The sequence below is a fragment of the Scyliorhinus torazame genome, chromosome 11 (assembly GCF_047496885.1).
Source record: "Scyliorhinus torazame isolate Kashiwa2021f chromosome 11, sScyTor2.1, whole genome shotgun sequence".
NCBI classification, from domain to species: Eukaryota; Metazoa; Chordata; class Chondrichthyes; order Carcharhiniformes; family Scyliorhinidae; genus Scyliorhinus; species Scyliorhinus torazame.
Genome location: NC_092717.1, coordinates 169,539,183 through 169,557,692, shown reverse-complemented (window position 1 = coordinate 169,557,692; position 18,510 = coordinate 169,539,183). Strand labels below are relative to the sequence as shown.

The 18,510-nt window shown below is 51.2% G+C and overlaps 1 protein-coding gene across 5 annotated transcripts in view; it reads left to right on the top strand.

The window, feature by feature from the left end:
• gra (granulito) overlaps window positions 1-18,510 on the top strand; it is a 293,031-nt gene that overhangs the window by 233,231 nt on the left and 41,290 nt on the right. For 4 of the 5 annotated variants that reach the window (XM_072467990.1, XM_072467992.1, XM_072467991.1 and 1 more), the window contains one exon: window positions 6,406-6,477. The exons of the other annotated variant lie outside the window; for it this stretch is intronic. In XM_072467990.1, the coding sequence (XP_072324091.1) occupies window positions 6,406-6,477 (72 nt within the window). The remainder of the gene's footprint in view (window positions 1-6,405; window positions 6,478-18,510) is intronic. 5 annotated transcript variants of the gene reach the window in all.

Here is an 18,510-nt window from a genome sequence, read left to right as displayed (position 1 = left end):
GGCTTACTTGAAACCGCTTTCGCTTGTCGATGCTCCCCGTCTGGAGTCATGTCCGGCTTACTTGATTCAGCTCTGGCTTGTCGATGCTCCCTGTCTGGAGCCCTTTCTGGTTCACCTGAATCAGCTTTGGTTTCTTGACGCTCCCCATCCGGAGTCATTGCAGGTTCACTTGAGTCAGCTGAGGTTTCTTGACGCTCCCCATCCGGAGTCATTGCAGGTTCACTTGAGTCAGCTGAGGTTTCTTGATGCTCCCCGTCCGGAGTCATGTCAGGTTCACTTGAGTCAGCTGAGGTTTCTTGATGCTCCCTGTCCGGAGTCAAAACATTCAGGAATGCATTTGCTTGTGGAGAGGCTCGAGCGGATGAGGTTTGAATTATCGTGGTGTCACCGAATCACCAGTAGTCTCACTGTGATTGTCGAGTGCCTCTGTACACACTAGCTGAGGTCTGTCACGTTGCACATCTTGTATGGGAAGTGGGATGCCACTTGTCGCACGTACAGTGGGTAGAGCCTCAGTGTCTTCTTGTCGTTCACTTGAGCTGGGTAGACTGTCAGAGTCTTCTTCTGGTGGCTCAAACAATCTGTGTGGACTGTTATAGTCGCTTTGTTGTTCACGTGAGCGTGGTAGACTGTCATAGTCTTCTTGTTGCTCACTGGGGTGTGGTAGACTGTCATAGACTTCTTGCTGTGCACTTGAGTGTGGCAGACTGTCTTAGTCTTTCTGTTGTTCACTTGAGCATGGCAGACCTGCATCGTCTGCTGCAGGTTGCTCAGAGGAGGTTGCTAGACCCTCATGGTCTTATTCATGCATGGACTGCGTTCTGGAGTCTTGCGTTACTTCCATCGTGGAGTCTGTCCACGAGCTCGCTGTGGAGGCTTGTGTCACTCCTTCTGTGGAATCTTGCAGCATTCCCTGTGTGGAATCGTGCATTGGTCTCGCTGTGGAGACTGTCATCACTTCTTGTTCATGCAAGGACTACGCTCTGAAGTCTTGCATTGCTTCTATCGTGGAGGCTGTCCATGAGCTCGCTGTGGAGGCTTGTGTCACTGGAGTCACTTCTGTTTCATGCAAGGACTGCGCTCTGGAGTCTTGCGTTGCTTCTATCGTGGAGTCTGTCCATGAGCTCGCTGTGGAGGCTTGCATCACTGGAGTCACTTTCTGTGTGGAGACGTGCAGTTGTCTCGCTGTGGAGTCTTTCATCGCTTTCTGTGTAGAGGCTGGGACCCTTCGTGGTGCGTGGACCACTCTCTGTGTGGCAGCAGACCGCTCTCTGTGGGCTTGTACCGCTCTCTGTCTCTTGGCATCAGGCCGCAGCATAATCCTGCACTCACAAATCGGGCTGTCATATGTGCTGGGCTGAAGATCCACAAATCCGAAGAACACATCCGTGTCTGTGTCGGATTCATCACTGTGCAACACATCTCGTCGCGGTTCGGATTTGTTACTGGGGTCGCCATCTCCAATGATGAAATCATCGTCTGAGTCGTAGTCTTCTAGGACTGTGTCATCTCTTAGGGCGGTGTTAACTGCTTGTTGCAGGGTTCTGCGGAGGTTACTTTCAGCTACTGGTCGAAGTTCAGGCATTGTGCTGTCGCTCCAAGTGAAAGAATCTTGTTTTGAGGCTTCAAAATTTTTTTTTCTTGTTTTGGGACATTTCCTCTTAAAGTGGGTGTGGTCCGGGGCCTCTGACGTCACGACGCTTGTGACGTAGAGCGTAGAAAGCGATTGTGCATGCGCAGATCGCTGTTCCTTTACTTTGCCTATTTCTCTCAACTGCGCATGTGCGGCACCTTTTCCAAGATGGCTTCCAATCAAAATTGTCGTTCGCTGCTCGCCCACCCCGGCCTCGTGGTTACTTTTGGTGCTTCTTTTACCGTTTTCTGTTGGTTTCTTTGTCTTTTCCTCGCAGTATCGTTCTAACGTGTCCAGGACTGTCTGGAATTCACTCTTGCCTTGCCCTTTGGAGAACTTGAATGTTTTGAAGATTTCTTCTGCTCTCGTACCGTGATGGTGAGCAGAAGCTCTGTCTTTTCAGCGTCAGCCACGTCTTGTAGGTCGGCTGCTACCAGGAAGATCTCAAACCTTTGCCTGAATGCACGCCAGTTTGCACTGAGATTGCCGTGGCACCTGAGCCGCTGTGGAACCGGAATCTCGAACATCTTGCCTGGGTGCTTTTGCTGGTTGTCATTGTTAGCTGAGTTGAAACTATATGGATTTAAACAGTCACTCACTGGTACCATGTTTTGTTATGCTCTTGACATAGCATAAGCTGCTTCCTTGATGTACACTCTGACAAAGGAAGGTTCAGACTTGGAGATAGCTTTAACACATTTATTAAACTATTAACAGTTCTCCTACTTGGATTCGACTCTCCTGTTAATCCTGCTATAGCTACTCAGGCTAACTAACCAGTCTGCTACAATCCACGTGGTGGGTGTGATGTGTTTCCATCAACCCTGTCTGTACTCACTAAGTGTCTCCACTGGAAAGAGAAAGATCATGTATGCTGTGTCCTTATATATGGATAGCCCCCTTGTGGTAGTGTTACGTCTGGCTGTGTCGTGACTGCCCATTGGTCGTGTCCTATCTTACTGACCTATTGGTTGAATGTCTGTGTGTCATGTCTCTGGTGCTCCCTCTGGTGTCTAGCTAGGTGTAGTGTTAACCCCTTGTGTATTTACAGTGATGCATATCATCACAACTAAATCATTGCATATTATCTGCATCAAGTTGTGGCGACAAGACAATGCTATCTCCATGACTTTTTTTAGTTAATTAGAAAGCACAAATTCAGGGGCTGGTTTAGCACAGTGGGCTAAACAGCTGGCTTGTAATGCAGAACAAGGCCAGCAGCGCGATTCAATTTCCGTACCGGTCTCCCCGAATTAGCGCTGGAATGTGGCGACTAGGGGCTTTTCACAGTAACTTCATTGAAGCCTACTTGTGACAATAAGCGATTATCATTATCATAGTGAAAGTCCATGATGGTCAATCCATTCTAGGATTATCTAACAGTTGGACAACTTTGGCACTCACCTGATCACTCCACAACGTCTCCTCATGCTGCATTCATCAGGGCTGGCCTTCAAGAGAATGTTTTTTTTATGCACCGGAGTCATCCAACCTGTGCCAGGCTTGCCTCTAAAACCTATCCACTTCCAGGGTTGCCCGTCCAAGCTCCTACTTTAGCTCACCCTCTCCCCACTCCAACCAAAAATCTGAACTTTGGGTGGACATTTTTAATGGTCGGGTTCACAGAGTCTGGAAACCTCCCACCCATGTGGTCCCAACCGGTTATGTAAACCTGAACCTAAGTATCTATTACAGATTTCACTATATGAAAAGCCATTCTCACTCATTAAAGCCCATTAAATACATTCAAACTCCCACAAATATGTAATCCCTTCTGAAAACAAGCATTTCTATTTATAACCCCATATCAAAGACAGTTAATCATTTAATAATCCCTTGGAACAGTCTATCAAAATGTGAACCTACAGCAGCAATCCCCGCCCCCTAATGTGATAATGTCAAGTTGTGGAAGTACTCAAGCAGTAATAATGTTATAATGATAGTCATAGAGTCATCAGGTTTTACAGCACAGAAAGAAGCCCTTCGGCCCACTGCTTCCACGCCAACCATCAAGCACATTTTCCAATTCCATTTTCCAACACTTGGTCTATAGCATCGTGTGCTATGGTTTTCAAGTGCTCATCTAAATACTTCTTAAAAGCTGTGAGGGTTCCCGCCTCTACCACCCTTTCAGGCAATGAGATCCAGATTCCAACCACCCTCTAGGTGAAAAGGTTTCTCCTCACATCTCCTCTAAACCTCGTCCCCATTACCTTAAATTTATGCCCCCTGGTTATTGATCCCTCTACTAAGGGGAAAGGTACCTTCCTGTACACTCTAACTGAGCTTCTCATAATTTTATACACCTCAATCAGGTCCCCCCTCAGTCTTCTCTGCTCCAGGGAAAACAACCCCAGCCTATCCAGTCTCTCTTGATATTTGAAACGATCCATCCCAGGCAACATCCTGATGGATCTCTTCTGCACCCTCTCCAGTGCAATCACTTCCTTTCTATAGTGTGGTGACCAGAACTGCACACAGTACTTCAGCTGGGGCCTAACCAGCGTTTTATGCAGCACCAGCATAACCTCCCTGTTTTTATATTCAGTGCACTAGTTAATAAAGGCAAGAATCCCATAGACCTTCTGAATCACCTTATCTACCTGTCCTGCTGATTTCAGAGGTCTGTGAACATGCACACCAAGGTCCCTTTGATCCTCTGCACTTCCCAGGATCCGACCATTCATTGTATATTCCCTTGCCTTGTTAGTCCTCCCAAAATGCATTACCTCACTTTTCATGGTTAAATTCCATTTTGCCACTCTTCTGCCCGTCTAACCAGCCTGTCTATATCATCCTGTAATCTAAGGCCTTGCTCCACACTATCTACCATACCACCAATTTTTGTGGCATCTGCAAACTTACTTATCATGCCTCGTACATTCACATCCAGATCATTAATGTAGACTGCAAACAAAAGGGACAACACCGATCTCTACGGAACACCATTGGGCACATGTTTCCAGTCACAAAAGCAACCTTCAACCATCACACTCTGCCTCCTACCAAGAAGCCAGTTTTAGATCCAGATTTCTAAATTGCACTGGATCCCATGGGTTATTACCTCATTCATCAGCCTCCCATGTTGTACCCTGTCAAAAGCCTTACTGAAGTCCATATAGATTGCATCAACTGCACTATCCTCACCTAAACACTTAGTCACCTCCTCAAAAAATTCAATCAAGTTTGTAAGACATGATCTCCCAATGACAAAACCATCCTGGCTATCCTTGATTAATCCTTGCCCCTCCAATTGAAGATTAATTCTGTCCCTCATAATTTTTTCCAATAATTTCTTCACACTGAAGTTGGACTCACTGGCCAGTAACTTCTTGATTTGTCTCTATTTCCCTTCTTGAATAATGAAACTTAGGGTTATGTAAGAAAATATATATATTGAAACTGAAAGTACAGATTTTTTCAACTCTCCGACACAGATTGGCTTTGTTTAATTTGAAGGGAAATGGAGTTTTATGAGTTTACATTTGCACTGACCTCACCCTCCCTTTATTAGCATTGATGTCTCCTCTAACGAATTTGTAAGTCATACTCTGCAGGATAAGGCTCTAGCAAAAATGGGGTTTGTTTGAACTCAGCAATGAATTTAAATGACCCTGCTGAGTTCAGGTTTTTCCCATATGTGAGTCCTGCCCTACCCTCTTTCCCTTATCCGCGAAAATAGAATTTGTCAAAAATGGGGGTGGGACTGCTGAATCCATGGGCTGGATTCTCCGGTTTTGGGACTAAGTCCCCACGCTGTTGGGAAAACTGTGGTCTTTTACGCCAGGAAAATTGTGGAGGCTAGCAGACAGCTGTCGTAGAGCTCACAGCTCTAGCTGCCGATATGGTCCCCTGCACTTCTCTCAGAGACCTCCAGCGGCCGGGCCGTGCTCATTGGCGGACTCAGCCTGTGGACCTGGACCGGCAAAATGGTGCACGCATCGGTCGTTTGCGCACCCTGGACCGCCTGCACATATTGCCCCCAGCCCCGAAAGAAACCTCCCCTGCCCATGGATCAGCCCTCCCCGACTGTGGCGGCCCTGGACTGAGTCTGCAGCCGCCATGCGAGGATCAGGGACGGTGGGACCATGAGAGGTCCACGCCGTCGAAAATTCGGCTAATCAGGGACGGAGCATTGCGGGGCGGGCCTCAGGCAATGGTCTGAGGCAGTGGATACTCGGTGCAGTGTACTCTACAAGTATGCTGATTTTCGGGGGGGGCGGAGAATCGAAGAACCGTCCCCGCTCCCAATTTTGTGCGCCAAAACAGATTCTCCGCCCCATCGCTGAACGCGATTTTGCATTCGGGGTGCGGAGAATCCAGCCCCATGTTCCCAGCACCATTTTGGGTTCTCCACAACTCTGATAAAATCTATGCTGTTTGGTTGCACTGAATTTGTGTGCAGAACCTGCTCTTGCAAAGATTGCCAAGCATGTTTCAGAAGGTGGTATGAATGTTATATTTGTGAGTTGCCTGAAAGATTTATGTTATTATATGGAAACTGAGGCTCATGTTTAGGTGGCTTGCGAAAATGTGTCAATCCAGTAGTCAAGAAGCAAGAAGGACTTGAATTTAAACCTTACAAAAGGTTGAGTTTGGATCAGGAATGCTGACAAAATTTGAAAAATCTGTTTCCTGCCTTAACCTGCTTCCAACTTAGTAATTTTCAGCTTTAGGTGAGGATAGAAGTTGGGTGGATAGCCAACCACTTGAAAGAGACGGATTGGAATTTTAAATATGATAATGAGGCTGTTAACTTCATTGTCCTTCAGATTTTCAAGTTGAACTCTGGCGTCAGGAAACCTGGCAGCTTTATCGAGGCGAGGACTTGGTGGATTCAGGAGGTAAGTGCCTTTGCACCTACCTCCTGGATCCAGGTGCCGGGCTCTGAAGCCTCTGTGATCGACCCTCCCCGCCCCACTAACATCCTTCCATCCCCATCGCCCCTTCACTCCCCGCTCTGAGACGTCTGATCTCATCATGAGGCCTCTAATAACTCATCGCCACCACGTCCCAATTCCCAAGCCTCTAAAGACTAATTTCCCTCCTCGCCCCAAGGCCTCTGATCTTCCTCTCATTTTTTATTAAAAACGCATTTTATTCAAACTTGTATCAAAGTAGGTTACAGCAAATAAACACCCCGGGAAACATTCTCGTACATACAGTTTGTACAGATTTTTCTCCTTTTTCACCCCCTCCCCTCCCCATCACCCACCATCCCACCCCTCTGCGATGAACAGCTCCTCAAACACGGTCACAAACATCCCCCACCTTTTCTCAAACTCCCCTGCTGAGCCCCTTAACTCATACTTTATTTTCTCTAACCGCAGGAAGTCATACAGGTCACCCAACCATGCTTCTACCCCCGGTGGCGATGCCGACTGCCACTCCAGCAAAATTCGTCACCATGCAATCAGAGAGGCGAAAGACAAGACATCGGCCTTCCTCATCTCCATGAGGTCCGGCTTCTCTGAAACCCCAAATATCGCCACCAAAGGGTCCGCTCCCTCCTCCACTATCCTGGCTAAGACGGCGAACACTCCCGTCCAGAACCTTCCCAATTTTTCACAACCCCAAAACATGTGCGCATGATTCGCTGGCCCCCGCCCTCACCTCTCACACTCATCTGCTACCTCTTGAAAGAACCCACTCATTCTCGTCCGAGTCATATGCACCCTGTGCACCACCTTAAACTGTATCAGGCTCATCCTTGCACAAGAGGATGTCCCGTTTACCCTTCGCAGTGCCTCACTCCATACTCCCCAATTGATCTCCATTCCCAACTCCGCTTCCCATACAAAGTCTGAGAAGACTGTGTCCACTTTCTGAAAAAAGGCCTTTGGTATAAAGATCGGGAGAGCCTGAAAGATAAATAACCTCGGCAGAATGTTCATTTTCACCACTAGGACCCTCCCCACCAAGGTTAAGTGCAGTGTATCCCACCTCTTAAGATCCTCCCTGGCCTCCTCCACCAGCTTCGTTAAGTTCCACTTATGGAGCCCCGTCCATTCCCTCTCTACTTGAATCCCCAAGTACCTAAACCTATCCCTCGCTACTGTAAATGGCATCCCCCCTAAATTAGCCCACTGTGCCAGCTCATTCACCGGGAATACCTCGCTTTTCCCTACATTCAGTTTGTATCCCGAGAACCTCCAAACCTCCCCAACAGGCCCATAATCCTTCCCATACTCTCCAACGGATCCAAAACATACAGCAAGAGGTCATTGGCATAGAGCGACACCCAATGCTCCCTCTGTCCCCTCATTATCCCCTGCCACTCTGCCAACCCCTTGAGAGCCATCGCCAATGGCTCTATGGCCAGCGCAAACAGTAGCGGTGACAGTGGGCACCCCTGCCTCGTACCCTTGTGTAAGTCAAAGCTTCGTGAGCTCATATCATTCGTCCTCACCCTTGCTCTTGGCGCCACATACAGCAACCGCACCCATGCTACAAATCTCGACCCAAACCCAAACCTTCCCAAAACTTCAAACAAGTACCGCCACTCCACCCGATCAAATGCTTTCTCCGCGTCCATGGAACCACCACCTCCGGGACCAGAGCTCTCGACGGATTCATCACCACATTCAACAGCCGTCTTATATTACTCGTGTTGCACTATCAATTACGACGAGACGAGTGTAGAGAGTAATCGAGGCTTTATTACACAGAGATGTGTGGCCTCCTACAGCTGCTGCCGAAATGGCTGCAGTTCGGAGAGCACACACATTTATACTCCTCCTACTGGGCGAAGCCAGCAGGCAGGGATCTACCCCGTACCTGTAGTACAGGGGCCTTACCGTAATACTCTCGTATGTAGTGCAGTATATACAACAGTGGTGACTACCACATTCACCCCCGGTTAAAAATGAGTCCAGCGGGGGTGGTGGTAAACTATTTACATACAGGTTGTCATTAAAATTTCAGAGACGGTTACAAATTTAGACGGTCGGTCGCCTTGATCCGTCGTTGAAAGCGCCGCAGTGCTGGTGGCGAGTCAGGTGTTGGCTCAGTCGTCGGTGACTCCGGGAGCGTGTCGACATTCTCTTCATCCCCGGGTGGGACCAAGGGGAGGACGGATTGTGGAGCGGGGGCTGTGGTGGGATGCGCTGGGGGAAAGGAGGGTGGACCCGGGACAGAGGGGGAGGTGTGTGGGGACCCAGCTGGTGCCAGGTCCCTGAGGGAGACTGTGTCTTGGCGGCCGTCGGGGTACGCTACGTAGGCGTACTGCAGGTTTGCGTGGAGTAGCTGTACCCTCTCAACGAATGGGTCCTCCTTGTGGAGCCGCACGTGCTACGGCGGAGAATGGGTCCTGGAGCTGCCAGCCACGTTGGGAGCGAAACCCCGGAGGTGGACTTCCTGGGGAAGGCAAAGAGATGTTCATGGGGGGTTTTGCTAGTCGCCGTGCACAGGAGCGACCGAATGGAGTCAAGTGCGTCGCGGAGGACCTCCTGCCAGCGGGAGGCTGGGAGATTTCTGGACCGTAGGGCCAGCTGGACGGCCTTCCAGACGGTCCCATTCTCCTGCTCCACCTGTCCGTTTCCCCGGGGGTTGTAGCTGGTCGTCCTGCTCGAGGCAATGCCTCTGTTGAGCAGGTACTGGCGCAGCTCATCACTCATAAATGTGGATCCCCGGTCACTGCGGATGTAGGCGGGGAAACCGAACAGAGCGGAGGTGGTGTTGAGTGCTTTGATGATGGTGGCAGACGTCATATCGGGGCATGGGATGGCGAAGGGGAATCTGGAATATTCATCGACCACATTGAGAAAAGACGTGTTGCGGTCGGTGGAGGGGAGGGGCCCTGTGAAGTCCACGTGTTCAAAGGGGTGGGAGGCCTTCACCAGGCGCGCACAGTCTGGCCGGTAGAAGTGCGGTACACTCCGCGCAGACCTGGCAGTCTCTGGTGATAGTCCTGACTTCCTCGATGGATTAGGGCAGATTGCGGGCCTTAATGAAGTGATAAAAGCGGCTGACCCCTGGGTGACGGAGATCGTCGTGCAGGGTCCGGAGTCGGTCCACTTGTGCGCTGGCACATGTACCTCGGGCAGGGCATCGGGGGGCTCGTTGAGCTTACCGGGGCGATACAAAATCTCGTAATTAAAGGTGGAGAGCTCGATCTTCCACCACAAGATCTTATCACTTTTGATTTTACCCCGCTGTGTGTTGTTAAACATGAAGGCAACCAACTGTTGGTCTGTGAGGAGAGTGAATCTCCTGCCGGCCAGGTAATGCCTCTAGTGCCGCACAGCTTCAACGATAGCTTGGACCTCCTTTTCAACAGAGGAGTGCCGAATTTCAGAGGCATGGAGGGCGCGGGAAAAGAATGCCACGGGCCTGCCTGCCTGGTTGAGGGTGGCGGCCAGAGCGACGTCTGATGCGTCGCTCCCGACTTGGAAGGGGAGCATCTCGTCGACTGTGTGCATCATAGCCTTGGCGATGTCGGCCTTTATACAGTTGAGGCCCTGGTGAGCCTCGGCCGTCAGTGGGAAACTGGTGAGTGGATGAGTGGGCGGGCCTTGTCCGCATAGTTAGGGACCCACTGGGCGTAGTACGAAAAGATCCCCAGGCATCGATTGAGGGCCTTAGGGCAGTGGGGAAGGGGAAGATCCATGAGGGGGCGCATGCGACCGGGGTCGGGCCCTAGAACTCCGTTCTGAACCACATAGCCGAGGATGGCTAATCGGTTCGTGCTGAACACACACTTCTCCTTGTTGTAGGTTAGGTTGAGGAGTTTGGCGGTGTGGAGGAATTTGGAAAGGTTAGCGTTGTGGTCCTGCTGGTTGTGGCCGCAGATGGTGACGTTATCCAGGTATGGGAAAGTGGCCCGCAGTCCGTACCGGTCAACCATTCGGTCCATCTCCCGTTGGAAGACCGAGACCTTGTTAGCGACGCCGAAGGGAACTCTAAGGAAATGGTAAAGGCGGCCGTCCGCTTCAAACGCGGTGTACGGGTGGTCCGCCTTGCGAATGGGGAGCTGGTGGTAGGCAAATTTTAGGTCAACTGTCGAGAAGACCCGATACTGTGCAATCTGATTGACCGTAGCAGATATGCATGGGAGGGGGTACGCATCGAGCTGTGTGTACCGATTGATGGTCTGACTGTCGTCAACGACCATCCTGTTTTTCTCCCCCGTTTTCACCACTACCACTTGGGCTCTCCAGGGGCTGTTGCTGGCTTTCGATGATACCTTCCCGCAGCAGCCGCTGGACCTCAGACCTGATGAAGGTCCTGTCCTGGGCGCTGTACCGTCTGCTCCTGGTGGCGACGGGTTTGCAATCCGGGGTGAGGTTTGCAAACAGAGAAGGCGGGTTGACCTTAAGGGTTTTGAGGCCGCATACAGTAAGGGGTGGTAGGGGGCCCGCCAAATTTCAGGGTTAGGCTCTGAAGGTTCCAATGGAAGTCCAGGCCGAGTAGCAAGGCAGCGCAGAGGTTGGGGAGGACGTAGAGCCGGAAGCCACTGAACTCTATGCCCTGGATGGTGAGGGTGGCGGTGCAGTACCCCCGGGTCGCCACGGAGTGGGTTCCAGAGGCCAGGGAGATTCTTTGGTTAATGGGCTGTACCGCGAGGGAACAGCGCCTTACCGTATTGGGGTGGATGAAGCTCTCAGTGCTCCCGAAGTCCAGAAGGCAGGATATCTCATGCCCGTCGACCTTCACCTTTGTCGAAGCGGTCGCGAGGTTGTGCGGTTGGGACTGATCGATCGTGACGGAGGTGAGACGCAGCTGGTCGGCGGCGTTTGCAGGTGATGAGTGGCCCGGTGAGGTGCCCGACGGGCAGGGGTCCTGAGGCGGGGAAGATGGCGGTGCCCACGGGCCACACGTGTCCTGAGGCAGGCAGGATGGCGGCGCCCTCGGGCCGCACGTGTCCTGGGGCAGGCAAGATGGCTCCGCCCATTGGTTGTGAGGCAAGCAAGATGGCGGCACCCACGGGCCGCACGTGGTCTGAAAGGAGGAAGATGGCGGCGCCCACTGGCCACATGCGGGGGGTGCAGGGTCAATAACGGTGATTGAGAGGGCCTGGCACACTGCAGCAAAATGTCCTTTCTTGCCGCAGGCCTTGCAGAGCGCACTCCACGCCGGGCAGCGCTGCTGGGGGTGTTTTGCCTGTCCACAGATGTAGCACTTGGGTCCCCTGGGGTTGGTTGGTTGCAGCACGGCGCAGACGTGCGGTTGGCTGAGGGCTGTCGCTGATGGGGTCCACGATGGGGTGGCCGCTGGCGAGGTCCACGATGCCCAGGAGGGGTGGGCCGTGCGGTCGGGGGCATATGCCTGTACGTTGCGTGAGGCGACTGTGAGCGAGAGTGCTAGTTTCTTGGTCGCCGCGAGGTCAAGCGTAGCCCCTTCTAAGAGGCGCTGGCGGATGTACGCCGACCCTATTCCTGTAATGAACGTGTCTCTCATTAGTAGGTTAGAATGTTCAGTGGCCGAAACGGCCTGGCAATCACAGCCTCTCACCAGGGCTGCAGAGCATGTGAGAAATTTTCCACAGACTCACCGGGAAGTTGATGCGGCGTGGACAGGAGGTGCCTGGCGTAGATCTTGTTGGTCTGCTCAGCGTAGTTCTCCTTCAGTAGCACCATGGCCTCTGCATAGGTAGGCGCGTCCTGGATGAGGGGAAAGACATCGGAGCTCAGCCGCGTGTACAGAACCTGTAGCTTTTGTGCTTCTGGGATTGAGTCTGTCGCAGATCCAATGTATGCTTCAAAGCAAACTAGCCAATGTGCGAAGTCCTTTTTGGTGTTGTCTCCTTGAGGATGCAGGCGATCCAGCTTGATGCGGAGATCCATCTTTGTAAAGTCTCTGTGTAATAAATTGATGCACTATCAATTACGACGAGACGAGTGTAGAGAGTAATCAAGGCTTTATTACACAGAGATGTGTGGCCTCCTACAGCTGCTGCCAAAATGGCTGCAGTTCGGAGAGCACACACATTTATACTCCGCCTACTGGGCGGAGCCAGCAGGCAGGGATCTACTCCCGTAACTGTAGTACAGGGGCCTTACCGTAATACCCTCATATGTAGTGAAGTATATACTATATAATACAACAGTGGTGACTACCACAACTCGCAAGCTGCCTGCCCTTCACGAAGCCTGTTTGATCTTCTGCAACCACCCCTGGGACACAATCCTCCATCCTCCCCGCCAACAACTTAGCCAATACTTTCACATCCGTGTTCAAACGTGATATGGGTCTATACGACCCACATTCCACCGGATCTTTCCCTTTTTTGGGTATTAGTGTAATTACTGCCTGCTTCATCGTCTCCTGCAACTCCCCCTTCTCCAGTGCTTCATTAAACACACCCAACAGATGTGGTGCCAGGTCCTCCGCAAATTCCTTGTAAAATTCTGTCGGGTACCGATCCGGCCCAGGGGCCTTCCCCAACTTCATACCCCTGATACTATCCAGCACCTCCCTCAGCCCCAGGGGCTCCTCCAATGCCTGCCTCTTTGCTTCCTCCACCTGGGGAAATTCCAGCTCGTCCAGAAACCTCCCCATGTCCCCCTCGTCTCCTCCTGGGTCTGCCTCATAAAGTCCCTGGTAATACTCTGTAAATGCCTCATTTATCTTCCCTGGCTCTGACACCACATCCCCAGCCCCAGCCCTGGACGCAGCCTGCCTCCGCAGCTGGTGCGCCAGCATGCGGCTCGCCTTCTCCCCATACTCGGATTGCACCCCTCTTGCCCTACGCAGTTGTCCTACCGCCCTCCCCGTTGTCAGCCTGTCTTTTTCCTCCTCGCCAATCCCTCCATGGTGGGCACCCTCGAATATTCCCTGCCCACCTCCACTATATCGCTCACTAGATGATTATGTTCCGCCCTCCTTTCCTTATTCGCACGGACCGTAAATGAAATAATTTCTCCCCGGACAACTGCCTTCAGTGCTTCCCAAAAAATGCCCGCCGACACCTCCCCGTTCTGATTGAACTCCACATAATCCCTAATCACCAACCGCACCTTATCACAAAAACTACCATCCGCCAACAACCCCGAGTCAAACCTCCACCCCGGCCTCTGCTCTCGGCCCGTACTGAACCAAATATCCAGCCAGTGGGGTGCATGGTCCGAGATAACTATCCCCGCATACTCTGCCCTCTCCACCCCAACCAAAATCTCCCGACTCACTACAAAGTAATCAAACCTCGAATACACCTTATAGATGTGTGAAAAGAAGGAATACTCCCTTCCCCCTGGGTTCTGAAAGTGCCATGGATCCACCATACCCATCCTCTCCATAAACCCCCCCAGCTCCCTTGTCATTTGTACCCTACCCATCAACCTGGGGCTCGATCTATCCACCCTCGGCTCCAGGACACCGTTAAAATCTCCTCCCATGATCAACTGGTATGTGGCCAAATCCGGGATTGCTGCCGCAAACCCCTCATAAAACCCACATCATCCCAATTTGGGGCATACGCATTTACCAACACTACCGGTGTGCCTTCCAGTACCCCACTCACAATCACATATCTCCCACCTGGATCCCTCACCTCTTTCGCACTCACGAATCCCACTTTTTTGCTCATTAAAATCGCCACACCCCTCGATTTCAAATCAAACCCCGAGTGAAAAACCTGCCTGACCCACCCCTTCCTTAACATAACCTGGTCCTTCACACGGAGATGGTTCTCCTGCAAAAAGACAACTCCTGCTTTCATCCGCGACCTTTTAACCGGCCCATTCAGTCCCCAGACGGTCCACGTTACCAACCTTACCGGAGGCTTGCGCCTCCAATCCCCTCTACCGTCCGTCATCTTCCCCACTTAACTCCTGCCCCTTTATTTCCACTCTGTACCTAGCCCATCCCAGATGGCCCCTTTCTTCGCCCTTGACCATGTCATCTCTCACCCCCTGCTGCGTCACAGAACCCCCCCCCCCGCCTTTCCCCTTCCCCTTCTTCCCACCCCACTTCCCCTTTCCCCCCCTTCCCCTGGCCACCCCTCTTGGCCTTCTCCCCCACCACCTCACTTCCGTTCACCAGCATAACCTGCTAGCGCGGCTGCCCCTGCCCAAAGGCACATCCTAATGACCTCCCCCTCCCCGCCCCCCCCCCCCACACACACACACACACACTCCTCAGCTCAAAGAAGAAGGCCTCCTGCTGGCCTTACCCTCCCCCACCCAAAAAAAGACTTCTCCTGAACTCCAGGTAGCCTTCTCCAAAAGCAAACAAACAGATGTTAAACACAAACAGTCCCATAAAACAGGAGGGGGGCGGTGGGATAATCCATCCCCACATAAACCTTTCACCCCTACAACTCCTTACAATCTCAACATTGAACAGAACCCCCCCCCCCACAAAAAATCCCCCAATCCGTACACCCACTTCAAACATGCTCCCGAACATTACATAGTGCCAGCACGCCAGTTCCCAAGCATTGTCCACTCAGTCCTCCCCCAGTTTATGCTCCTTAATGACGTCTTCGGCCGCTTCTGGGGTCTCGAAATAATACTCCCAGCCTCCGAACGTCACCCATAATTTCACCGGGTAGAGCACCCCAAACCGGATCTGCCGCCGGTACAGCACCGCCAGTACAGCACCGCCTTGGTCTTATTGAAACCTGTCCGTTGTTTTGCCAACTCGGTTCCGATGTCCTGATAAATCCGGACGTTATTTCCCTTCCAGTCGCAGCTACGCTTCTCCCTGGCCCACCGTAAAATTTTCTCTTTCTCCACAAATTTATGGAGTCTGACGATCACCGCCCGCGGCAGCTCCCCAGCTCTAGGCTTTTGCCTCAGAGAACTATGCGCTCGGTCCACTTCAGGTGCCTTACCTAGCACCCCTTCTGCTACCAGTCCCGCTAGCATCCTCGAGACGTACCTCGTGGCACTCACACCTTCCACTCCTTCAGGCAGGCCCACTATTCGCAGGTTCTGTCTTCTCGAGGTCTTCTCCTGCTCCTCAACCCTTGCCCTCAGCGTTTTACAAAGGTCTCCTAGGAGCCCCATCTCCACCTCCAGAGCCACCACATGATCGCTGTGGTCCGGGATCACTCCTTCAATCTCCCAAATCTGTGACCCCTGCACCTCCAAACACCTCTCCATCCGCTCCAAAGTACTCTTCAGGGGTGCCACAGCTTCTGCAATGACCTTTGCATGATCCTCATGCATTTCTTTCCTCTGTTATGGAATTCCTCCTTGATAAAAGTCATCAGTTCCTGTAACTGGGGCTTTACAGCTTGCCCATCTCTCGCCTGCAAGCTGGAACAGACTGTCTGTGAAGCACAAGACTGTTTCAACTTTCTAGCCAAACCTCTCACTGTTTTCTACCGAGTCCGGTGATCAGTAGACATACCATTCCAGGGGAAAACTATTCCTCTAACATTCACCTATGCCTTTTCATCAAAATTCCACCTGGATCTGGGTAAAAAGAGCCCTTTTCTGTGAATTTGAACAGGAACAGCCCTCTATGTGACCAATCACTCCATGGTCACAAGCGGAAGTCCTGATCTTCCTCTCATGCATGTAATTTCCAACCCCACCATGAGGCCTCCTTGAAATAGCAGTACACCCAAATGGCTTAATAAATTCTTTCCTCCTCCCCCATCTCCAAATGATAAGTATTCCCCTCCCCTGCCATGAAGCCCCCTTTCCTCGATGCTGATTTAGCTGCTGTTGCAGTCTTTACTTCTCAGTTTCCCACATAACTGGAGGGTTAGCCTGTCAGTCAGGCTGGACCTCCAGGTAGGCAACTAATCAATGCTGTCACAACACATTGTGGAGTTACTACTTGACAACATGTTGTGGGGATCCTGAATTGACAATTTCTCACAACTTTGCAACTGACCTGCTCCTTGTGGGTCAGGTAAGTAATTTTTTCCCCTTTAATGTCTGCAATTATGGTTGTTACAAGTTGCTTAAAATTGACATCCAGTTCTAATTTGCAACATCTTCATCGTTCACTTAATGCAAGAAAAGGGTTTGAGATGCCTTTCCCCCTCCAGGGCATCCATAATGTTACTTCTTTCCAAAGTGAAATTCCGAAGAAAGCATGCATCATGCGACAACCTTTGAGACATGGTGGAGCTTAATTTCAGGATGATCGCAGCCCTATCCAGACTGTTAAGTGTTGCTTTAGCACTCCAATGCTCATCATTATTCTGAATGATCCCAGCAAATCACTAACTGTGCCCAGTCATTTCCTGAAATTTTTTAAAGCTAACATGATTCCTGCCTCCAGAGGACAGCCTTCTTTTTCCAGCACCATTCTGAGACAAAGACAATAAATTGTCAACTTTCAGAAAAATAAATTCAAAACTGCTTTGTGGAGACATGAACAAAAGGATGAGAGGGAGGTTTCAGAGGTAGGGATTTAGAAATCAAAAGAGAAAAGCTGAGACAATAGAACAGTGTGATGATTTAGATAAAGATGAGCAGTCTCATGGGGCCCTGTGGCCTTGTTCTGCTCCAATTTCTTATGTTCTTATAAGGGAAAAAATGGATTCCAAGCCAAAGAAGATTATATTGAGATGGTTGGTTTTCTTACAGAAGGATAAAGGGATTAACGGGCAAAAGGATTGTGGCTTAGAAAATGAATTCCAAAGCATGGAGGATAGGCAACAGAATGAAAAGGAAAATGCACACAAGGACAGTCAACTTTTGCATGTCATCTCTATCAACATTTTTGTGGGAAACCACTGTGTTCTTATATTAAGGGTTGTACGGTAGAACCTGCACTACAGGTTCACCTGGGCCCCTGCATGCTAGCTCCGCCCAGGAGCCGGCTTATAAATATGTGTGGCCTTCAGCTCGCAGCCATTTCGTCAGCTGCTGTAGGAGGCCACACATCAGATACTAATAAAGCCTCAGTTTGAATTCAACTTCGTCTCCAGCCAAATTGATCGTACCTCAATTTATTAGTATCTGATTCAGAAGATGGACCTCCGGATTAAACCAGATTGACTGCAGCTGGATCCACATGCAAGCGATGCCAGAAAGGACTTTCAGCACTGGCTAGCTTGTTTTGAAGCGTATATCAACGCGGCGCCGACCCCTGTTCCAGAGGCTCAGAAGATTCAAATCTTGTACTCCAGACTCAGCTCTAAAATCTTCCCGCTGATCCAGGATGCGCCCAATTACGCTGATGCTATGACTCCGCTCAACGAAAATTATGCGCAGAAGACGAACACGCTCTTCGCCAGACACGCGCTCGCAACGTGTACTCAACTACTTGGTGAGTCAAACGAGGACTTCTGGAAGGCCCTGATCCCACTAGTTCGGGACTGTGACTGCCAGGACGTTACAGCTAATCATAGATTATCATAGATTATCATAGAATTTACAGTGCAGAAGGAGGCCATTGGGCCCATCGAGTCTGCACCGGCTCTTGGAAAGAGCACCCTACCCAAGGTCAACACCTCCACCCCATCCCCACAACCCAGCGACCCCACATAACACTAAGGGCAATTTTGGACACTAAGGGCAATTTATCACGGCCAATCCACCTAACCTGCACATCTTTGGGCTGTGGGAGGAAACCGGAGCACCCGGAGGAAACCCACGCACACACGGGGAGGACGTGCAGACTCCGCACAGACAGTGACCCAAGCCGGAATCGAACCTGGGACCCTGGAGCTGTGAAGCAATTGTGCTATCCACAATGCTACCGTGCTGCCCCTAAGGAGCACTCAGATCTCCTTAAGAGGGACGCTTTTGTAACTGGGATTGGGTACGATGTTATCAGGCAGCGGCTCCTAGAAGGGGCCATGCGCGACCTCGCAGAGACTAAAACACTAGCACTTTCCATGACGGTCGCCCTACGCAATGTACAGTCCTACATCCCCAACCGCGCGGCCCACTCCTCCTACGCTTCATGGGCCCCACAGGCAGCCGCCCCAGCGAGGGTGCTCCCCACCCAATACGCCTGTGCTACGCGCC